Here is a 17,662-nt window from a genome sequence, read left to right as displayed (position 1 = left end):
TACAAATGTTTTTGTTTCATTAATGTTAGAATGAGATAAATCCTTAATGAAAACACAAAAGGTCAGTTCTTTTTTTTCACATTACAGTAAAAAAGCTAAATAATGAATCTTTAGCAAAGGTCAAAGGTTATGATCGTGAATTCCTTTTTTTTTTTGCCGGGATGAATAAGGTTTAAATTGTATTGTTAATTATGATGGAAGCACATTAAAAGTATTACAAGATTAATTTTACAACTGAAGCAGGATGTTAAATAATATTTGGGTGTCATTTCTTTATATTAAAGGTTTGTATTGTGTGAATCCCACCCTGTAGGTGCAGCTTCCGCATCCGCCGCACGATGGTGAGCGTGAGTAAATCCCAGATTACTCCAAGAGCATCATTCACGGATGAGGACGGTGTATCGATGATACCGGAATCAAGATGTTTCCGCCTTCAGAATAATAGCATCATGTTTTACCATCGGAAAATCACATTAATTCAATTGTTTTTGTACATTGTGGCAGGCTAGTTCTCCTATGTGTATTTTTTAATACACCTTTATTTAACCAGATAAGTCCCAGTGACATAAACAAATCCAAGGGAGCTCTGGCTAAAACAGCAGCAAGACGCTTTCTGAAAAATGAAACGTCATAACACTGTGGTGCTCAAAAACATTGCAATGCCATGTGAGGACCCAGAATACTTCAGAAAAAAACAAAAAATAAACTGTGGTATGTTTGCATCACATCAGGTTGTTCAACCGGAAGTGGCATCAACAAAAACAGCTTGAGACTAAAATATTTGCTGGAAGTTCAATCCAAATTTTTCATTGTCATCATTTGATGGGATTTGATTTATTTATGGATTTACAAAACACATCAATCCAAGGGACATGTTAAAGTGATAGCACTGATTTCAAACATGTACATATAGTTATTCAAATATATAAATATTCAATATATCAAAAGACTTTCAGACAACATGGGACATCAAATTTAACAATGTAAAGTTAAAACCAATACAACATCATAGCAAACTACAACAAACAAATCCATTCAGCTTCATGTGTTTGAGACTGTTGGCCGGACAAAGAAAGGAGACCTGAAGATTGAAGACCTCAACATGAGCTCTGGAAAACTTCAAAGGGCTATATTTCATTGTCGTTTTTATTTAGTATTTAATTGTGAATTCTGAATTCAAATAATTATTAGTTGCAGTCTTATTTGTGTCAACGTCACATAGGCTGTTCCACCTCATGGAACCAGAACAAAAAGAAGCTTTCAACAAAGCTGATTTTGATGTTATTTGTGCGAAAGGGTCAATCGTTTATTTTGAAAAGATTGACCGGATGTCCTTTCTCTAATTGCGTCCGTCTTGATACCGGTGCCAATTGTGGCCCACATTGGCCTAAGCTCTAACGGAGAATAGAAGTATCGCCCCGGCGGACAGTCGCGGTAGCCTTCTGGCTCGGATATTTATCATTTTCTGGATTTATACGCCACAGAGCTATTCCGGGATGCCTTCAAATGTACAAGGTAATAAATAATACGACAGCCGACCGCATTTGATTCCCTATTTTGTCAAACATCTGCTTATGTCTTTAGCTTTGTGTCTTTACAACAGAGCATCAGCAGGCCGACCCCGCCGACCACCGTCCAACCTACGCCTCTGGTGGTGTGAACGAGCTTGTTATTCAAATAACGTGATTCTTTTTTTTACAGGAGGGAAAACCTTTGGACTGTTAAAGGAGCAGCAAAGGTCAAAATTGGAAGAAATAAACAAGGTACGCATGTTCTTTTTATGTGCCCTCAGCGTGCCTAACGGCACCTCAAGGGAATTTCATGAGCACGCACACACTTGACTCGGCATTGGCCTCGTTTCTGAGCGCGCGGCCACCTTGATGATTCAAGGCAGTTAGAGTGTACAGTCTCAATGCTGCTGTTTTAAACCGAATCCCGCAAACGCCACACGCATTGGACTTAATAGCGATGCTGTTGGGGCATTTTATTGATAAACCCCCACGCGGCACTTGTTGAATGGGTGCATGTTGTCACGCGCAGTATTCCCCTTCAGACCCGATCGTATTGATCTGTTGGTCCCAGGTGAAACGCATTTAGTTTCGTGGCTCATCTAACATTGGTGTTTGGAAGGGGAACAGGTGTCTGAATGAGCTCTTTGTCTTTTGTCTCAGACCAGGCCTCGCTTCGTCTGATAACTCCGCCGTAGTTCCCACAGATTAACGAGACGTCTGGGTAATCTCTGTTTCCCTCCTTTTACTCTGGCTGAAAACCAGGTCAGGACAGCCAGGAGCGCCTGGCACATTACTGTCCACACAGTTGCAAACGCTCCCTGTTCCTTTATCTCAGAGATTTATGTATTTTTGGTTCATTAGAAAAATGACCCTTTATTTTTTAAGCGGCTAGGTCTAAAAAATAGGTGTTCTGTGATTAAACCCTAGGTTTAAGGACACTGACATCCATTACAATATGGTCACTTTAAAAATGTTAATCCTGACCCTGATATGTAAAAAGAAAAGAATCTAATCTAAAAAAAAAAAACAGTTAGTCACTGATGCACAATTAATAAGCAATTTTTTTAAAGGAAATAATTCTCAAATTCACTAATTTCATCTTCTCTGACGTGAACATGGTACTTTTTAAAATTATTTTCTATACCCTAAAACCTAGTATCGTGGGACTGTGGACTGTTGATCGGACAAAACCAATCATTTTAAGATGTCAGCTTGGGCTGTGAGTAAAATTATGACAACGTGACATGTAATTGTATTGAGAAAACAATTAAGCAAAACAGTTTGCTGATAATTACTTAATGAATAAACACGCCAGGTGCCACCCTAAATACAAAATCTGAACCTTCAGCTAGAGGAGCTACAGTAAACTGTAAAGGACCTGTTGTGAAACATTCTTTATTGAGGTAAATCTAGTAATACTGTTAATGCACGTGTTCAAATATACCTGCATACTTAAAATAAATACTGTGTGTGGGGTTGCAGTGATTCAGTGCAGTGGGGCAGGCCTGATAAACATCCAGTTGTGTTGTTTATCCTCTTCACCCTTAATTACAAGCGTGTCAGAGACACAGACACAGGTCAATGCAGAGAACAATCTCTCCCTCTCCTCTCCTCTCCTGTCCTCTCCTCTCCTCTCCTCTCCTCTCCTCTCCTCGTAGATGGAAGCTGACTCCCACATGGCAGATTGCGTCATTATAATTTCATTAGAATAGCTCCCTTCAGGCTCTTTCCTTAGCACCCTTGTGAGGTGTTCCACTTAGTGAGCACAGTGATCAGTACTGACAATGCAGGGGGAAGAACATCTTAAGTTTGTGAGTCATCATTCTCAAGTGTGAAGTTTTTGACACATTTGACAGAACACAATCAGATTAATGCTCTAAATTGTGCGTGGGTTTCCTTCCTCCTTGATTGTGTGTTGTGTAACTATGGCTTGGTAGCAAATTCAATACTTTTTAGCCACCGACAGAAATGATTGGCTGTCTAACGTTACAAGTCGTAGAGGCAGGCAGGAAAAACTCTACGTTACGCACACAAAGTAGGAGCGGAAAAATAAATACGTTTTGTGTCATGTCATTTCTTTTTGTTTTATAAAATTGGCATCGACATAAGTGTCATTTCAGAACCTGTATCGAAGTCCCAGTATTGGTATTGGTATCCATACTGGTATTGAACCATTATTTAACATTATTTGATACCCAGCCCTATTTGTAACACAGCTGTAACTTTGTCAGGAAAGTTTCAAAATGGGCTCAAAACTGATTTAAGCAGTTTCAGTCGAGCTTGTGTTTCTGGTCAGTTTATTCACCCATCTTCCTCTTTCGCAGGAATACCTGGAAGACCAGAAATACAGGGATGAAGAGGACCTGGCTGACAAATTGGAAGGTCTCAAAAGTAAGCAAATCCAGTCGCCCCTCTGTAGTTTCAGTATGTGGTTGTCTTTTTGAGGGTGTGTTCCTTTTCTTCTGGCTTTTGTCTTAGCCTCTGTGTGTGTTTGTTTGTTGGCAGTCTGCACACATACATAAGTCTTCAGCGTTTTTCTCTGTGGCAAAGACAGACTGTTGAGATTTCAGAGATGTTTGCAAGGCCAAGTCCTCGGTGGCCTTGGAGGAATGTGCTGGGGCGGTCCTCTGCCTGTTGTTACAATCTTCAGAACTTTGCTTGGCTTATAGCTCCTGGGAGAAAAACAAAACCACTGCTATTAGGAGCTAATTATGGGAACAAAATATCTCACATGTATGCTCTGGGTGCATGTATTTTGTTTTTGTTCTTACAATGTGCATATTTCATCCACAATAATCCAGACAGAGTAACACAAGACTCTTTATTAGAATAGACATGCCGTATGTATTGAAATGAGAAACATGCTCCAATGTCCTACTTAGAATCTATGCCTGCTGCAGGAAATGGAGCAGTAATATATAAACAGAAAGAGGACCCGACACCCAGGTCCTGAGAGGATTGCGGTTTTCTTTCTTTCTATCTTTCCCTTCTGTTTCCATACTGACCCACTGACCCAGAGGTCAGCATCTAAACGCATTGCTTTAAACAACCAACCAAATCCCATCAGTGCCCTTCTTTCATATTTACATGACTTTTTTGAAGTATTGATTTTTTTGGATCGTTGGAAGGGTTGAAGTGAGAGAGCATGTTAGCCCATGTGAAATATTTATTTCTATATGTTGGCAAAATCAGTGTTGACGGCATAGTATAGAACTCATTGCTTAAAAGAAAATGGACCATTTCAGTAAAATTGGTTTAGGAAGCGGAAATCCAGTTTAAAAAAATAATTAGAATATTAGAATTGTATTACCTTCTTTTATTTATTAGAATAAAAGAAGGTAAATCAAAGACCTCTTTATGAACCTCGAAGACGAGCAAAAAAATCAAATTATGGCAGAAAATGGCTGGTTTATAAGCTGATGGCACTCCCATTTTGTCACATCCGTTACTAAATGAATGTAGGTCAGGAAGGAGGATACACTAAAGACTTGAGTTTTGTTCAGATGAGCCATTTTCTGTGGCTGCAGATGATCAACAGGCTGCTCTACGACAAGTGGCCCTCTCGTGTGTGTGTGTGTGTGTGTGTGTGTGTGTGTGTGTGTGTGTGTGTGTGTGTGTGTGTGTGTGTGTGTGTGTGTGTGTGTGTGTGTGTGTGTGTGTGTGTGTGTGTGTGTGTGTGTGTGTGTGTGTGTGTGTGTGTGTGTGTGTGTGTTCATACACACACACACATTCATGAATTTGCGGAGGCCCCCCTCTCCGAGTTTACGAACAGAGTAGCATTGTCCTGTCCCATTCCACATGGGTTCACACAGTTAACAGTCCTCTCTCCCCGAACACATACACACAGACAGAGCTTCCAGTGTGGAACAGAAATAGCAGGTGTAATTTAACTAAAGTGGTCTTCTGAACAAAGAGTATGGTGGGATTCAAGAAGAAGCTGGAAAATGTCTTCTTTTGGTTTTTCATGGCAGCTGCCACTTCAGTAGCATGTTAATAATGAGAATTATGAGAATGCAGTAGGTCCTGATTACGAGGGCTGCCTAAAGGTTGATGATTTAAACCATCAGTCGAGAAGCCCCAGAGTTTACTTTCATCTATCAGTCACATCACCCCGTCCTTACTTCAGTCATTGTGCACAGACCCTTCAGCTAGAGGAGAAACAGACGAGAGGTTATTAAGAATGCTGCTTTGCAGTGAGTCCTCCTGAATGTGCTCATTAGTGATGCGCCGGTCAGTTGCACCCACTTGGCCTCATCTGCACCGCCCAACCTACAAAATTATGCGTAGATAAATCACCCAAACTGCAAACTTTATGCATTATAGTGCATACTTGTCAGGATTAAGGACAAACGCAATAACAGGGAGTGTTAGCGCAGCTGATCCAACAGCTGAAAAACTAAGTAGCTATAAAGTTGATAAGTGGGTTATCTGTTTGGCACACACCAGTGTTTATTTCTGCATGATGTCGGGCCAGAAGGACCAGATTTTATTTGAGCGAGTGATTGGGGGGGAAATCTCTTCATACAAGCTTCACGAATTTCAGACTAAGTTTCTTCGTTTTACTTCCTGATTGCTGCGTTTGAACTTTAAGTTCTCTTTAAACTTCCTGACCCTCTCGCTTTAATCTGTCTCGCTTATACATACTCAGCTGCCCTTTGCCTGCTTTATACTGACAGACATTCAAAACACACACACACACACACAAACTCAAAACACACCTGTCATTATCATCTGTTTATGTCTGTCTTTTTGTCATCAGAGTGTAAGACATTGAGCTCAATGGACAGAGTGTGTGGGTTTACAGTTTTGCTGACATGTTAGATGTCAGCTGGGGTTTGTTGTTATTTCAAATGTAGGGGATGTGGTGTGTGTGAGCTGTTAGTGATAATATCATCTGTGTGTGTGTGTGTGTGTGTTTGTGTGTGTGTCTGTGTGTGTTTGTTTTTTTCAGATAAATATGCTGAGTTTGACCTGAACGACCAAGGAGAAATTGGTGAGTAATAGTAGAAGCACTAAAACACTGCTGCACCCCGGATAACAACAGCTGACCCATGTGCAGTGTCAACATGAGGGAGCGGTAATTAATACTGAGTGTGTATTGTCTGACCAGTGTGAGCACAGGGCTTGAACAGGCTCACGTGTCATGTTTGTGTCCTGTACGTAAAGTGAGACCATAATGTAAGCCGATGTGAGGGGAACTTTGGCATGGGAGTCAGACAGCAAACGTCTGACTGCAGATCCTAAAAGAAGCTGCTAATTGTCCTTTTTGTCATTTCAGCCACATTAGTGGCTTAAAAAACCAACAGATGGCAATGTCAGATGCGTTGTCCACTGCTATGGTCCGGTCTGTTTGCCTTGCAACTTGGTACAGATATCTGGGCTGTCCAGAGGCTGACTTCAAAGGACTAGGAATCCCTTATCTTCAGCTAGTTCTTTTATTAGTATTTGAATTGTCCAATTCTTGGTTTTATAACCCAACCTTTACCTTTTTAAAAGCTAATGGTATTCCCCTACAAACTGCTCCCATCTTTTCAAACCCCACACCTCTAGTATGTAATGCAGGGTTTCTGTTAAGAAATGTGTGCTCACATGACTCATCCAAGTTTTCGTTTTAGACTTTGAAAATCTCCCTCAAGAGCCACATAAGACATTATACAGTAGAATAGTAGTGGCCCTTGTGATTACTAAAATGAATATGTGAAGAATTGTTGGAGTGACTCTTTAATATGCAATTCATTTAGACAGTGTTCAAGTTTACTGACCATCTCATCTTTTCTTAAATATTAAATATTCTCTGATCCAAGCACAAATCTGATTTGTCAATTGTGTTTATGTGTGTGAGTGTTTATCTGATGAGCAGGTGGCACCTTGTACGGCAGCCTCGGCCACAGTTTGTGAATTTGTGTGAATGGTGAATTGTTCGTGTACTAAGTAAAAGCACTATATAAATACAGGCCATTTACGTTTCTCTCAGATCTCATGGGTCTAAAGCGGATGATGGAGAAGCTGGGGGTGCCCAAGACCCACTTGGAGTTAAAGAAAATGATTGTTGAGGTAACCGGCGGCAGCAGCAACACCATCAACTACAGGGACTTTGTCAAGATGATGCTGGGCAAGCGTTCAGCTGTGCTCAAACTGTAAGTAAACCTCTGTGCATATGTGTGAAAAGACTTTGTTTAAACCTGTTTTTGCATATGTACAGAGTTAGTTGTGTATCATCTGTTCTCCTGATTGAGAGGGAGGATGTGAATCGTGTGCTGTGTCAGCCAATTGTTTCATCCTTCAGCAGGCGGTTCTGGGATGACTCGCGATGATGTCACTATCCACATGCTGCATTAGTTGTTAATCTCCATGGCAACAAAACCCAGCTGTCTTGCCTATCCATAGTCAACCTATCCTTATCCCCAGCTGGGATCATGTGCTTAGGTAACTGATTATAGGCTGATTAACCACTGACAGTCACGCAGGACTGACAAAAACACCCAAACACAACAGACTGTCAACAAAAAACGGCTTTACAATATTATCTATTTATTTATTTATTCTTTTTTAACAATAGTCCCTGGTGGATAAGCCGGTGACATAACTTCCTGCTATTCTAAAACAGGTGAGTGTAGCCAATGTAAGCCCTTTAAAGCAGCCTTGCAGTGGGTCAGACTGCAGGAGAAAGCGTGTATTGGCTGCTGCATGTCAGCTCTGCTCGATTTAGCTGGCTGGGCCCGTTGGTAGACAAATCCTCATAATCCCAAAAACACCAAGTTGAGAAAATGCATAACTTTTCCTCCTTTGCCCTCAACTATTTTTCGAAAGTGTATCCCATAATCAATCCCATTACATTTTATAGTGTGTGTAATATTCATATGCACATTCCTTGTTCTCATTGAGACAGGAAACATTAGTCACATGGTGTAGGTTTATCCACCTACATATAGAGAATCTTGCTGTTGCTTACTACTGCTGCCCACTCTGATTACTGCAAATGTCTACAAAGTCTCTCTTGTGTGCTGCTGTTTTTGTCGCTAAAGAGAGAGGAGGAGGGAGGGAGAAGTTGAGGGTGCAATGAGGTCTAGAATAGTGTTATTCAAAGCATTTGGCACGACAACAATTGATGTAGTTACAATCAGAGGAAAATGATTGAGGTCAGGCTCCACAATTGGGCACAATTTGTGTTAGCTCTTTGAATAAAGTCACCAGTGCAATACACAAGTGCACAAGGATGCTGGTCACTGGTCACTGATTAGTTTGACCAATATTTTTGAATGACAGATGAGCTTTACAGATTTTATATTTAAGACAAGTAAGCTGCAATTCCTACTGACAAAAAAAATTTCTTGATTTATACCAAACATAAATTTCACTTTTTTCCATAAATGAAGATGAAGAGAGCGGTCCTACCTACTGACTTACTATCACTTTAAGTGCATATGCATATTTCCCTCTATGTACAGATGAATTGGGTATCTGGTGCGTAACGAGTAGCTATGGTATGTACAACAAGATTAGATCAGCAGGTCCCTTTTTATCCACTGAGCTGTTCCATCTACATTAGAGCAGATTAGCCTATCATGGTCATATGCCCAAAAACACGCTTATACATACTCATCCATTATAATGGAGACATATTCACAAAACTTTGAATTCACATGTTCAACGACAAAAACGGGTCATTTGACTTGTTGGGTTCGTCATTGAATCTGTAGGTGACTGATGACTGTCAGGGGCGAGCTGACTGACTTCATGCATCTTTGGATGGCAGATATCCGTAGTGTGAAGAAAAAAAGAGTTGCTGAGTGCCAGTTTTGTCGGGGGGATCATGGCTCCTTATGAGCTTAGTGGAGCTTTGCGGAGTTAACCAAAAAAGGAAATTAAAGACAGGCATTCCCTCCGAATAGCTCCTGTCAAATCGCTCACTCTACTGTGTACAGTCAAAACCACTATTCCCCTCGATCCCGTTTTGTGGTTCCCCTTCATTCCTTTCACTTACCACTCAGCCAGCTCATACCCAACTGTAAGTGTGGCTCTCTGTGTCCTCCAGGAGCTGATAATCCCTTCCTCACTTACACATCCTGCTTGTATTGTTTATACTTTTCTTGTTCACCTCTTTTAGCCTCTTTAATTACCACCTTCTGTCTTCTTTATTTTCATTTGACTTTCTTTATGCCTTTCTTAAGCAGAAATACCAAAAATTACGTTGTTCCAGTTTCTTAACCTCAGAAAAGTTGCTGCTTTTCTTTCTCCTCTGGGATATTAAATCTATATGTTGGGGGTTTGGGACTGTTTACACAGAACAAGACATTTGAAGATGTTATCTTAGGCTTTAGAAAATTATAACATAATATTTATATTTTTACGACATTTTATAGACCAAATGATTAGTCTGTTAATAGTAATTTTAAAAACAACTGTAAAGGAATTGATAAAATTAAATAAACATTAGTTGCAGCATTAAATTAAATGCAAACACACACATACAACAGCAAATGCAATGCCTATTAACTGCTACAACTTGGTGTGTTGTAGTCACACAGGGTGATATACAGTAATTGGTTATGATGTGACACAGATTGTTTCACAGATCATTAAGCCCAGGTTTCAAGGGCTCATGCATGGTCGTGTTCATCACAATCAAAACACATTTGTATTTGCTGTGAACTGCATAGTGGAATATCTTATACTATAAATACTAGATATATCAGTAATTGTGTTTATTTTAGCACATACAGTCGTGTTCAAAATAATAGCAGTCCGACATCACTAACCTCAAATCATATTTTTTTGGTAGAAGTGATATTTCTCCACAGCAAATAATTTACTAGTAAGTGTTGTAGAGTCATAGAAAACCAACAGACCCAACAGTCATGACATACATGCTGCTCATTCAGTGTAATTGAATCTGAAATTGAAAGGTGCATGTTCAAAATAATAGCAGTGTTGTGTTTAATTAGGGAGATGATTGATTCTGGGAAGAAACAGGTGGTAATTATGGTCCATCTTTAGGGAAGGAAGGAAGCAAATGTTCTGCATGCTGGTTAAAGTGCATTTCACAAAGCAAAATGGCTTGTTCCAGACATTGCTCTGAGGAACAGCGGACTTTGATTCAAAAGTTGATTGGAGAGGAGAAAACATAAAGAAGTGCAGAAAATGATAGGCTGCTCAGCCGAAATGATTTCAAATGCCTTGAAATGGCATCCAAAGCCTGAACGACGTGGGGGGAAAACTGTCAACTACCATTCTAATGGATCGAAGAAGAGCCAAAATGGCAAAGACTCAACCAGTGATCAGTTCTGTTGACAACAACCTGTTCACAGGTGCCAGAAGTTGGTCGACTTCATGCAACACAGATGTGAAGCAGTTGTCAAAAATAATGGTTATGCTACTAAATCTGAATGCATTGATTCAAAGTAATGCAAAATAAACAGCATATGTTTGAGGTCATTTAGACAGTCACCATTACAGTCCACCAGAGAGCAAATATTGATTTTTGGCCTAAAAAATCCAGTGAAATGTTTGTTATTAAACCAAATGAATTCGGCTTTGTTTTGCTATTTCATGATTCTCTCTCTCTCTCTCTCTCTCTCTCTTTTTCTCTCTCTCTCTCTCTTTTTTTTCCCTGCCTCCCTTTGCAGAGTCTTGGTATTTGAGGACAAAGCCAACGGCACTCCCTGCAAACCAGACGGACCCCCCCCTAAGCGGGACATTGCTAGCCTGCCTTAACTGAAGATGTCAGCCTCTGGACTGCGAGTGAAGAAGAGGTGGTTGCGTGAAATTGAGTCGTCTCTTAACGTGAGGAGTGTTGTATTAGTGTGGGACCAGTGATTGAGGATGTAATTTTGTAATATACGGTGCGTGTGCAAGGTGTCATTTGGAAGACTGAGCCCACAACTCACTAAATGATGTTTGACTGTGAATATCATTATTCATCGTTTTTCCTTTTAATTGAAATGTAGCATTGGTAGTTGTAATCTGCTTGATAAATTACTTTTTGTAGTAAGCATTTCATGGTTAATTTACTCAATTTTTTTAAGGGAAGACTCCAAATTCCCCAGAGGTTGTTTTTCCTTCCTTGTTTCTTCGTTTCAGTTTTGAGACTCGTTCATTTTAACGTTGCAATAGTAGAACGCTTTTGGAGAGGCATAAGGAGAAAAGAAGCATTTTTCTCAACTCATTTTTTGCACTGTCCTCAGTGGTCTTGGATGGATTCCTGCCAGGCTTATCTTAGTCAGCGTCTCGCTTTAGATCAGGTGCCAGAGATAACAGGCCCGCCCTATTTCCTCTTGGTCAGAGCCTTTTGAGCTGGAACACTGATCTGGAGTCAGTAACTAGGTTGTCATGGCCGCTTCATTGTCTGAAAAACATTTTTTGTAGATGACTTCTTTGCTGTGTTTGTTACATTCCCTCACTAGTTGACAGAAGAATAGATCATGTTGACCGTGGGACTTTCAGTTTCAGTATGTGGCTTAAAGAACAGCAACTCTGTTTTTAGATCTGTAAGGTGAAGCACATGTTAATTTTGGAAGGAGTGTGATTTACAGGCACACAAGCATAACAAATGTACATAATATACTACACACAGTACAATCATATCCTTTCCAAGTGCCTCAACATGCAGATACTGTAGAGCCAAAACACAGATTAACAAAGGAAGTGCACAGAAGTGTTCAGTTCCTCTTAGCTTACTAATTACAGGAAAATGGGAAATAATGTTCTTTGTTATGTCAGTTTTGGTGATGTTTGTTGAATTTTATTGATATGGCGTTTCCAATACATTCTGAGTGAGTGATGTTCACGAGTGGTGGATTTTTTTTAAATGTTGTTTTTTTCCCCTTTTCTTACCATGACTTGTTTATGTCACAGCAAGCGTTTAACTTGTTTGTTGGGTGATTTGACTGTTCAGGTTACCATATATTTCATTAATGTGTTAATAGTTTGTGTTGGATTCAGTTTTCTCCCTTGCGTTTCTTTACATCATCTCCCTCTCTGTTGAAGCGTTCATTGTCCTGTGAATTCTGTAATTTGTGCCTCCGTGTTCCTGTAACTCACGCTACTCATTGTGAATTTGGCACTCGTATTTTTAACCCACTTAACACATGTTAAACTGTTATTTTTTTTAGTCTGATAGTTATATTACATCTTTTAATGTTGTTAAGATGCACATTGTTTGCAGACACCAAAGGAATTAAAAATAATTCTTACACTTGCCTGTTAAGTTTTTAAATGTTTATTGCTATAATGGAGATCTCTTTTAAACATGCAACTAATTTTGAATTTGGGTGTAAAATGGCATATTATAAAGCAAATAGGAATGTTTTTATTTTACTAGTAAACATCAGTGTTTGTTCAGAACAAATTTCCACTATTATGTTTCATGCAGGAGATGACATGCTACATTAAGAGGGAGATATAGTGACATCACCTAATGTGAAAGCTGAGTGGCTAACAAACAACTCCACAGTCTTCACGATTGGCTGTCCATCAAGCTAGGGGAAGTTTTACAGTGCTGCTCATGAGTATACTGTAGGAACCCCTGCTTCAATTGACTAAAATTAGGAATTAAAAAATATATATCATGTTTTGGAAATTGATCTTATTGCCTTAATTAAAAAAATGAGCATGAGTATATACCCACCTATGTTAAATTCCCATAGAAGCAGGCAGATTTTTATTTTTAAAAGCCAGTTATTTTATTGATACAGGATACTATACATCCTGATAAAGTTCCTTTGGCTTTTGGAATTAAAATAACCCGATATCATCACATACCCTTTACCATGCCTAGAGATTGGCATGGGATACTTTCCATGGAAGAACATTTAATTATGATACATTATTTATTCACAAAGAAAATTGGTGTCCTTACAGGTTGGATTTTTCCTGATTTCTTAATTAAGGCAACAAGATCAATTTCCAAACATGATTCTTTTTATTTTTATTCCTGTTTTTAGTCAACTTTAGCAGGGGTTCCTGTACTCATAAGCAGCACTGTATGTGTAATAAAAGATCCCATTGCAGCACATGATTGGCTATCAGTGCTGATAAATGCAAAGGTAAAGTTTATGAATTATAATTTTGCAATTAAGGAAATCTCAATCACAGATCATGATCATCTCCGAGTTTGTTCACAGGCGAGAGAGAGGGAATTGTTGGCTGTAAAAACAAGTTGAGTGTTGTAATAATGCTTTCATTCCATATTTTTTTCTCATTTTTTTTTCACTTGTCCTGTTAACATGTGCAAGTGCAGCTGTATGCATTCATACTCCTGATCAATAAAATGTTTTTATAAAAAAGTTAAAAGCTGCTAGTGCAAACTGTTGTTGATATGATTTTCTCTATTCGCTGTAAAGGTCGTTCATATTCCATTTCATTGGGAAAGGTGCTCGGGTTGGGAATAGTGTAAGCAATATTTTAATGAGCATTCTAAGAGGCTGATCCAGTAGGATTATTATAAGCGCCTCAGTAATTAAAATGATAATCAATCTTGCGTGTAATAAACTGCCAGGAGTTAATGTAGGCCAGTGGAGGAAATACGAGTTGGACAGTGTTGAGATTATCATGTAAGGAAAAATGAAAACAACATTCAGCTAATGATGACATTGAGCCCAGGGCCAATGTTAGGTCCTACCTCATCTACTGTGCTTTTTAAAGTTAGCCGCATCAAGTTTATTTAGCGCCTTTCGTTGTATTACATCTACCTTTTTAGATCTCACATCTATACTTATATAAAACACAAGTTGTGTGTCAGCTTGGTTAAAATAATGTCTCATTAGATTTTCTGCTGCAGTGCTTCCACATTCAGGCTTCTCTTTGTGTTTCTCTCTGTATGTCTCAGTCAGTGTGTTTCAAATATGTGCTCAGCAGATTTAGAGAATACCCAGTTCAACTGTTTTTTTTTTTTTTTTTTAATCTGGATTTATTTCTAGTTATTGCTGAGTCAAGTAAATGTCAAAGGTTTAAAAAAAAATGTCAATAGGTGTATCATTCTGTATGGATGGTAATTAATTGTCCATGGCTGATGTGGAAATAAGCTTAATGAATGCAACACTGCAGTGTAAAGTAGCACAGGACATCAACCTTTTCAGTGTCGGCTGTCTTCTTGCATACACACTGTCATCTACTGGTCACTCAAAGTAAGGACACGAGTGAGATATTTGACTGGAATCAAGAAAATGAGAGAAATTGAGGTAAAGCACAACCTTGAATGGATTCATGGAAAATGAGGAACCACATCTCCTCCATAAGTAACACAAACAGTCTAAATTTAATAAGGATCACAACCTTAATGGACTGGTAGTGCTTAAGGAATCTGTCTTGAGCTGTGGGGATCCATTGAGATTTTCATCAGCAGACAACTACAATACAGTTGCATAATATAAAAGTTCATGCGGTAGCAAATGTCATCTATAATTAAGGCAAACCCAGGTAAACATACACAATATCGGCTCAAATAATATATGTTTTTTTTTGCAAAATTACAGAGTATTTGTACAGTGTGATATAAGAACTTTTAGTTAAGTAAAGTATCTGAACACTTCATTCAGCATTGATTACTGAGCTGCTAATGTACTGAACCACCAGGGAGGGACTACTGTAACACCAGATAAAATATACAAAAACAGACATGAGACACGTTTGAAGCACATTTTTATCTAAATGCCTGTCTGAACATTATGTGTACAAACCTTTAAATATATCAATACAACACATAGCAAATACTAGTACATGCTACAGATTGAGTCACACCCAAACACTTTGGGGGGTTCTTTTCAAAAGAAAACTACACATTCCTACTTTTTACACAAGACTCGCAAATAGGCATTGCTTAATTTTGAAGAGATGCTTAAAAAAGTGCTTCTGCCACCAATGTGACATGTAGTTATTTGGTCAAAAGAGCATTTTAGTGGATAGTGTATATCCATCCATCCATCCATCCATCTTCATCCGCTTATCCGGAATCGGGTCGCTGGGGCAGCACCTCCAGTAGGGGACCCCAAACTTCCCTTTCCCGAGCCACATTAACCAACTCCAACTGGGGGATCCCGAGGCATTCCCAGGCCAGGTTGGAGATATAATACCTCCACCTAGTCCTGGGTCTTCCTCGAGGCCTCCTCCCAGCTGGACGTGCCTGGAACACCTCCCTAGGGAGGCGCCCAGGAGGCATCCTTACCAGATGCCCGAACCACCTCAACTGGCTCCTTTCGACGAAAAGGAGCAGCGGCTCTAATCTGAGCTCCTCTCGGATGACTGAGCTTCTCACCCTGTCTCTAAGGGAGACACCAGCCACCCTCCTGAGGAAACCCATTTCGGCCGCTTGTACCCATGTGATAATGTATAAATTGACCTAATTTTGCATCATGACCTAATTTTGTGTCTTTTTTTTTTTTTGTGTGGAGGTGTCCACTTTCTGGATTAGCTGCTACAATGTTTTGAATGACTTTCAGCCCATTTGAATGGTAACACAGCATTTAACCTTTGACCTATTTTCTAAAATAAATGTGAAATAAAACCCTGTACAAGGATATGTGGCAGAGCCTATACAGCCACCGTTAAAGCCCGTCAATGCCCTCAACGAGCAGCTCCTCTCATCTTGAGCAGCTCATCTGCTTTTTCGCAACTAACAATAGGAGCTGACAAGAACCTCACTGGACAAATTGCACGTGCAGAATTGACAAGTGACCACAAGATGTCGCCACTTAAAAGACTTTTGGTCATCTGTAGGTTTCTGATAAGAGCTGTGAAGAAATCTATTTTACACGGTCTATGAAAGAAATACATACGTATTCATAGAAAGACATTTACTGGCCCTCACTTCGGAAATTCCCATGTAAGAAACAGACCAGAACTAAACATTTCTGACCCATATGCTCTGTACTGTATTGATATTAAATTACGTCTTGTGTCCTCAAAGGGTGAAACTATGTGAACATTTTTTAACTTGATCGGTATTCTTTAATCTCATAAAGATAAAGCATATATAGTGAGCACAGCACACACACTCACACACACACCTACATACTAATATAAACTAAGTGACACTGACAAGGACTTTTGGTACGAAGGGTTAATTCCTACCAGAGCTCTCTGGGGAGTCATGGAAACCGTTCACCAGGCCATTATTTCTTTAATAATTGCTCACTGCTCACAGAGAAACCTGTATTTGTTCAGCCTGTACTTTGAGTTAGCAAAAATGAAGATGTTTGCTCTTATTTAGAATATTCCTTACTGTATGCTGTGCTTCATTGTGCTTTGGGGTATGATTTGGAATGCTTTGAGGGTGTTTGGTCATCCATCACTGTCACTGAGCATTTCTTCACATACTGACAAGGTCATTGTTATTCACAACATGTCTCATTCTCTGTCTTACAGTTCAGGAGATACAGAATAAGTGTCCCGTTCAAACTCAAGAACCATCATTAAGACTACAGATTATCGTCTAGCTGCCTTTGACTTACTACATAGTCACAACTCTGATATCAATTCAGACCAACACTGAAGAAAGATAATCTGTAAGATCTACAAACCAACACAGGAGGCCTTCAGGGAGTTCCCAGCTGTCCCACATGTCAGAGATGCTCTGGACTGTGGGATAAGGTCTCATCAAGACATTCAGTTAAAGAATTACTCTTACTAATATAACAACTTTGTATACAACTATTTCGGTCTCACTTTATTTTACAGTCCGTTAATGGGTAATTAACGACATATTAGACCAGACGGTACAGTAATCTGAAGTAAGACCCATTGTTATTTTATATTGTTTGATCTCAGAAGGTAATTTGTAACAAATTACAACAAAACTGTACTGTAATCTAACGTGGGCCCCATCCTTGTTTCCATCGCTCAAATCCCTTTAGATTTTTTTAGACTTTCTTAAAAGTAATTAGTGACACATTACAACGAAAAGGACTAATTGGTCCATATATTTCCATTTATTATTACACAGGTAAAATAAACACACGTGGTATTTTAACAAATGATTGATTGATTGATTAACTAATTGACCAGAGTGTGTTATCCTTTTCCTTGAAGACTGGCAGTATTACTGTTAGAAACAGTTGCCATGGGGGGAATATTATTAACATTACATTTTCTGTAATAAAACACAAGGAATACAAATGGGCCTAACTTTAAATGAATATCCCGATAATCAAAACTGG

The 17,662-nt window shown here is 39.2% G+C and overlaps 1 protein-coding gene across 1 annotated transcript; it reads left to right on the top strand.

The window, feature by feature from the left end:
• The first annotated feature begins 1,334 nt into the window (after positions 1-1,334).
• aif1l (allograft inflammatory factor 1-like) lies at positions 1,335-12,717 on the top strand. The gene is made up of 6 exons (XM_034897280.1): positions 1,335-1,515; positions 1,702-1,763; positions 3,836-3,902; positions 6,463-6,504; positions 7,486-7,648; positions 11,138-12,717. Exons 1-6 carry the CDS (start codon positions 1,497-1,499, stop codon positions 11,223-11,225), a joined length of 441 nt encoding a protein of 146 aa, XP_034753171.1. The 5' UTR covers positions 1,335-1,496; the 3' UTR covers positions 11,226-12,717.
• The last annotated feature ends 4,945 nt before the right edge of the window (positions 12,718-17,662 follow it).

This window comes from Etheostoma cragini, chromosome 16 (genome assembly GCF_013103735.1).
Source record: "Etheostoma cragini isolate CJK2018 chromosome 16, CSU_Ecrag_1.0, whole genome shotgun sequence".
NCBI classification, from domain to species: Eukaryota; Metazoa; Chordata; class Actinopteri; order Perciformes; family Percidae; genus Etheostoma; species Etheostoma cragini.
This window is presented reverse-complemented; position numbering and strand designations above follow the sequence as displayed.

Coding starts and splice junctions, on each gene's coding strand:
- aif1l (XM_034897280.1), top strand. Junction 6,505..7,485: donor GAACGACCAAGGAGAAATTG/GTGAGTAATAGT, acceptor CGTTTCTCTCAG/ATCTCATGGGTCTAAAGCGG. Junction 7,649..11,137: donor CGTTCAGCTGTGCTCAAACT/GTAAGTAAACCT, acceptor CTCCCTTTGCAG/AGTCTTGGTATTTGAGGACA.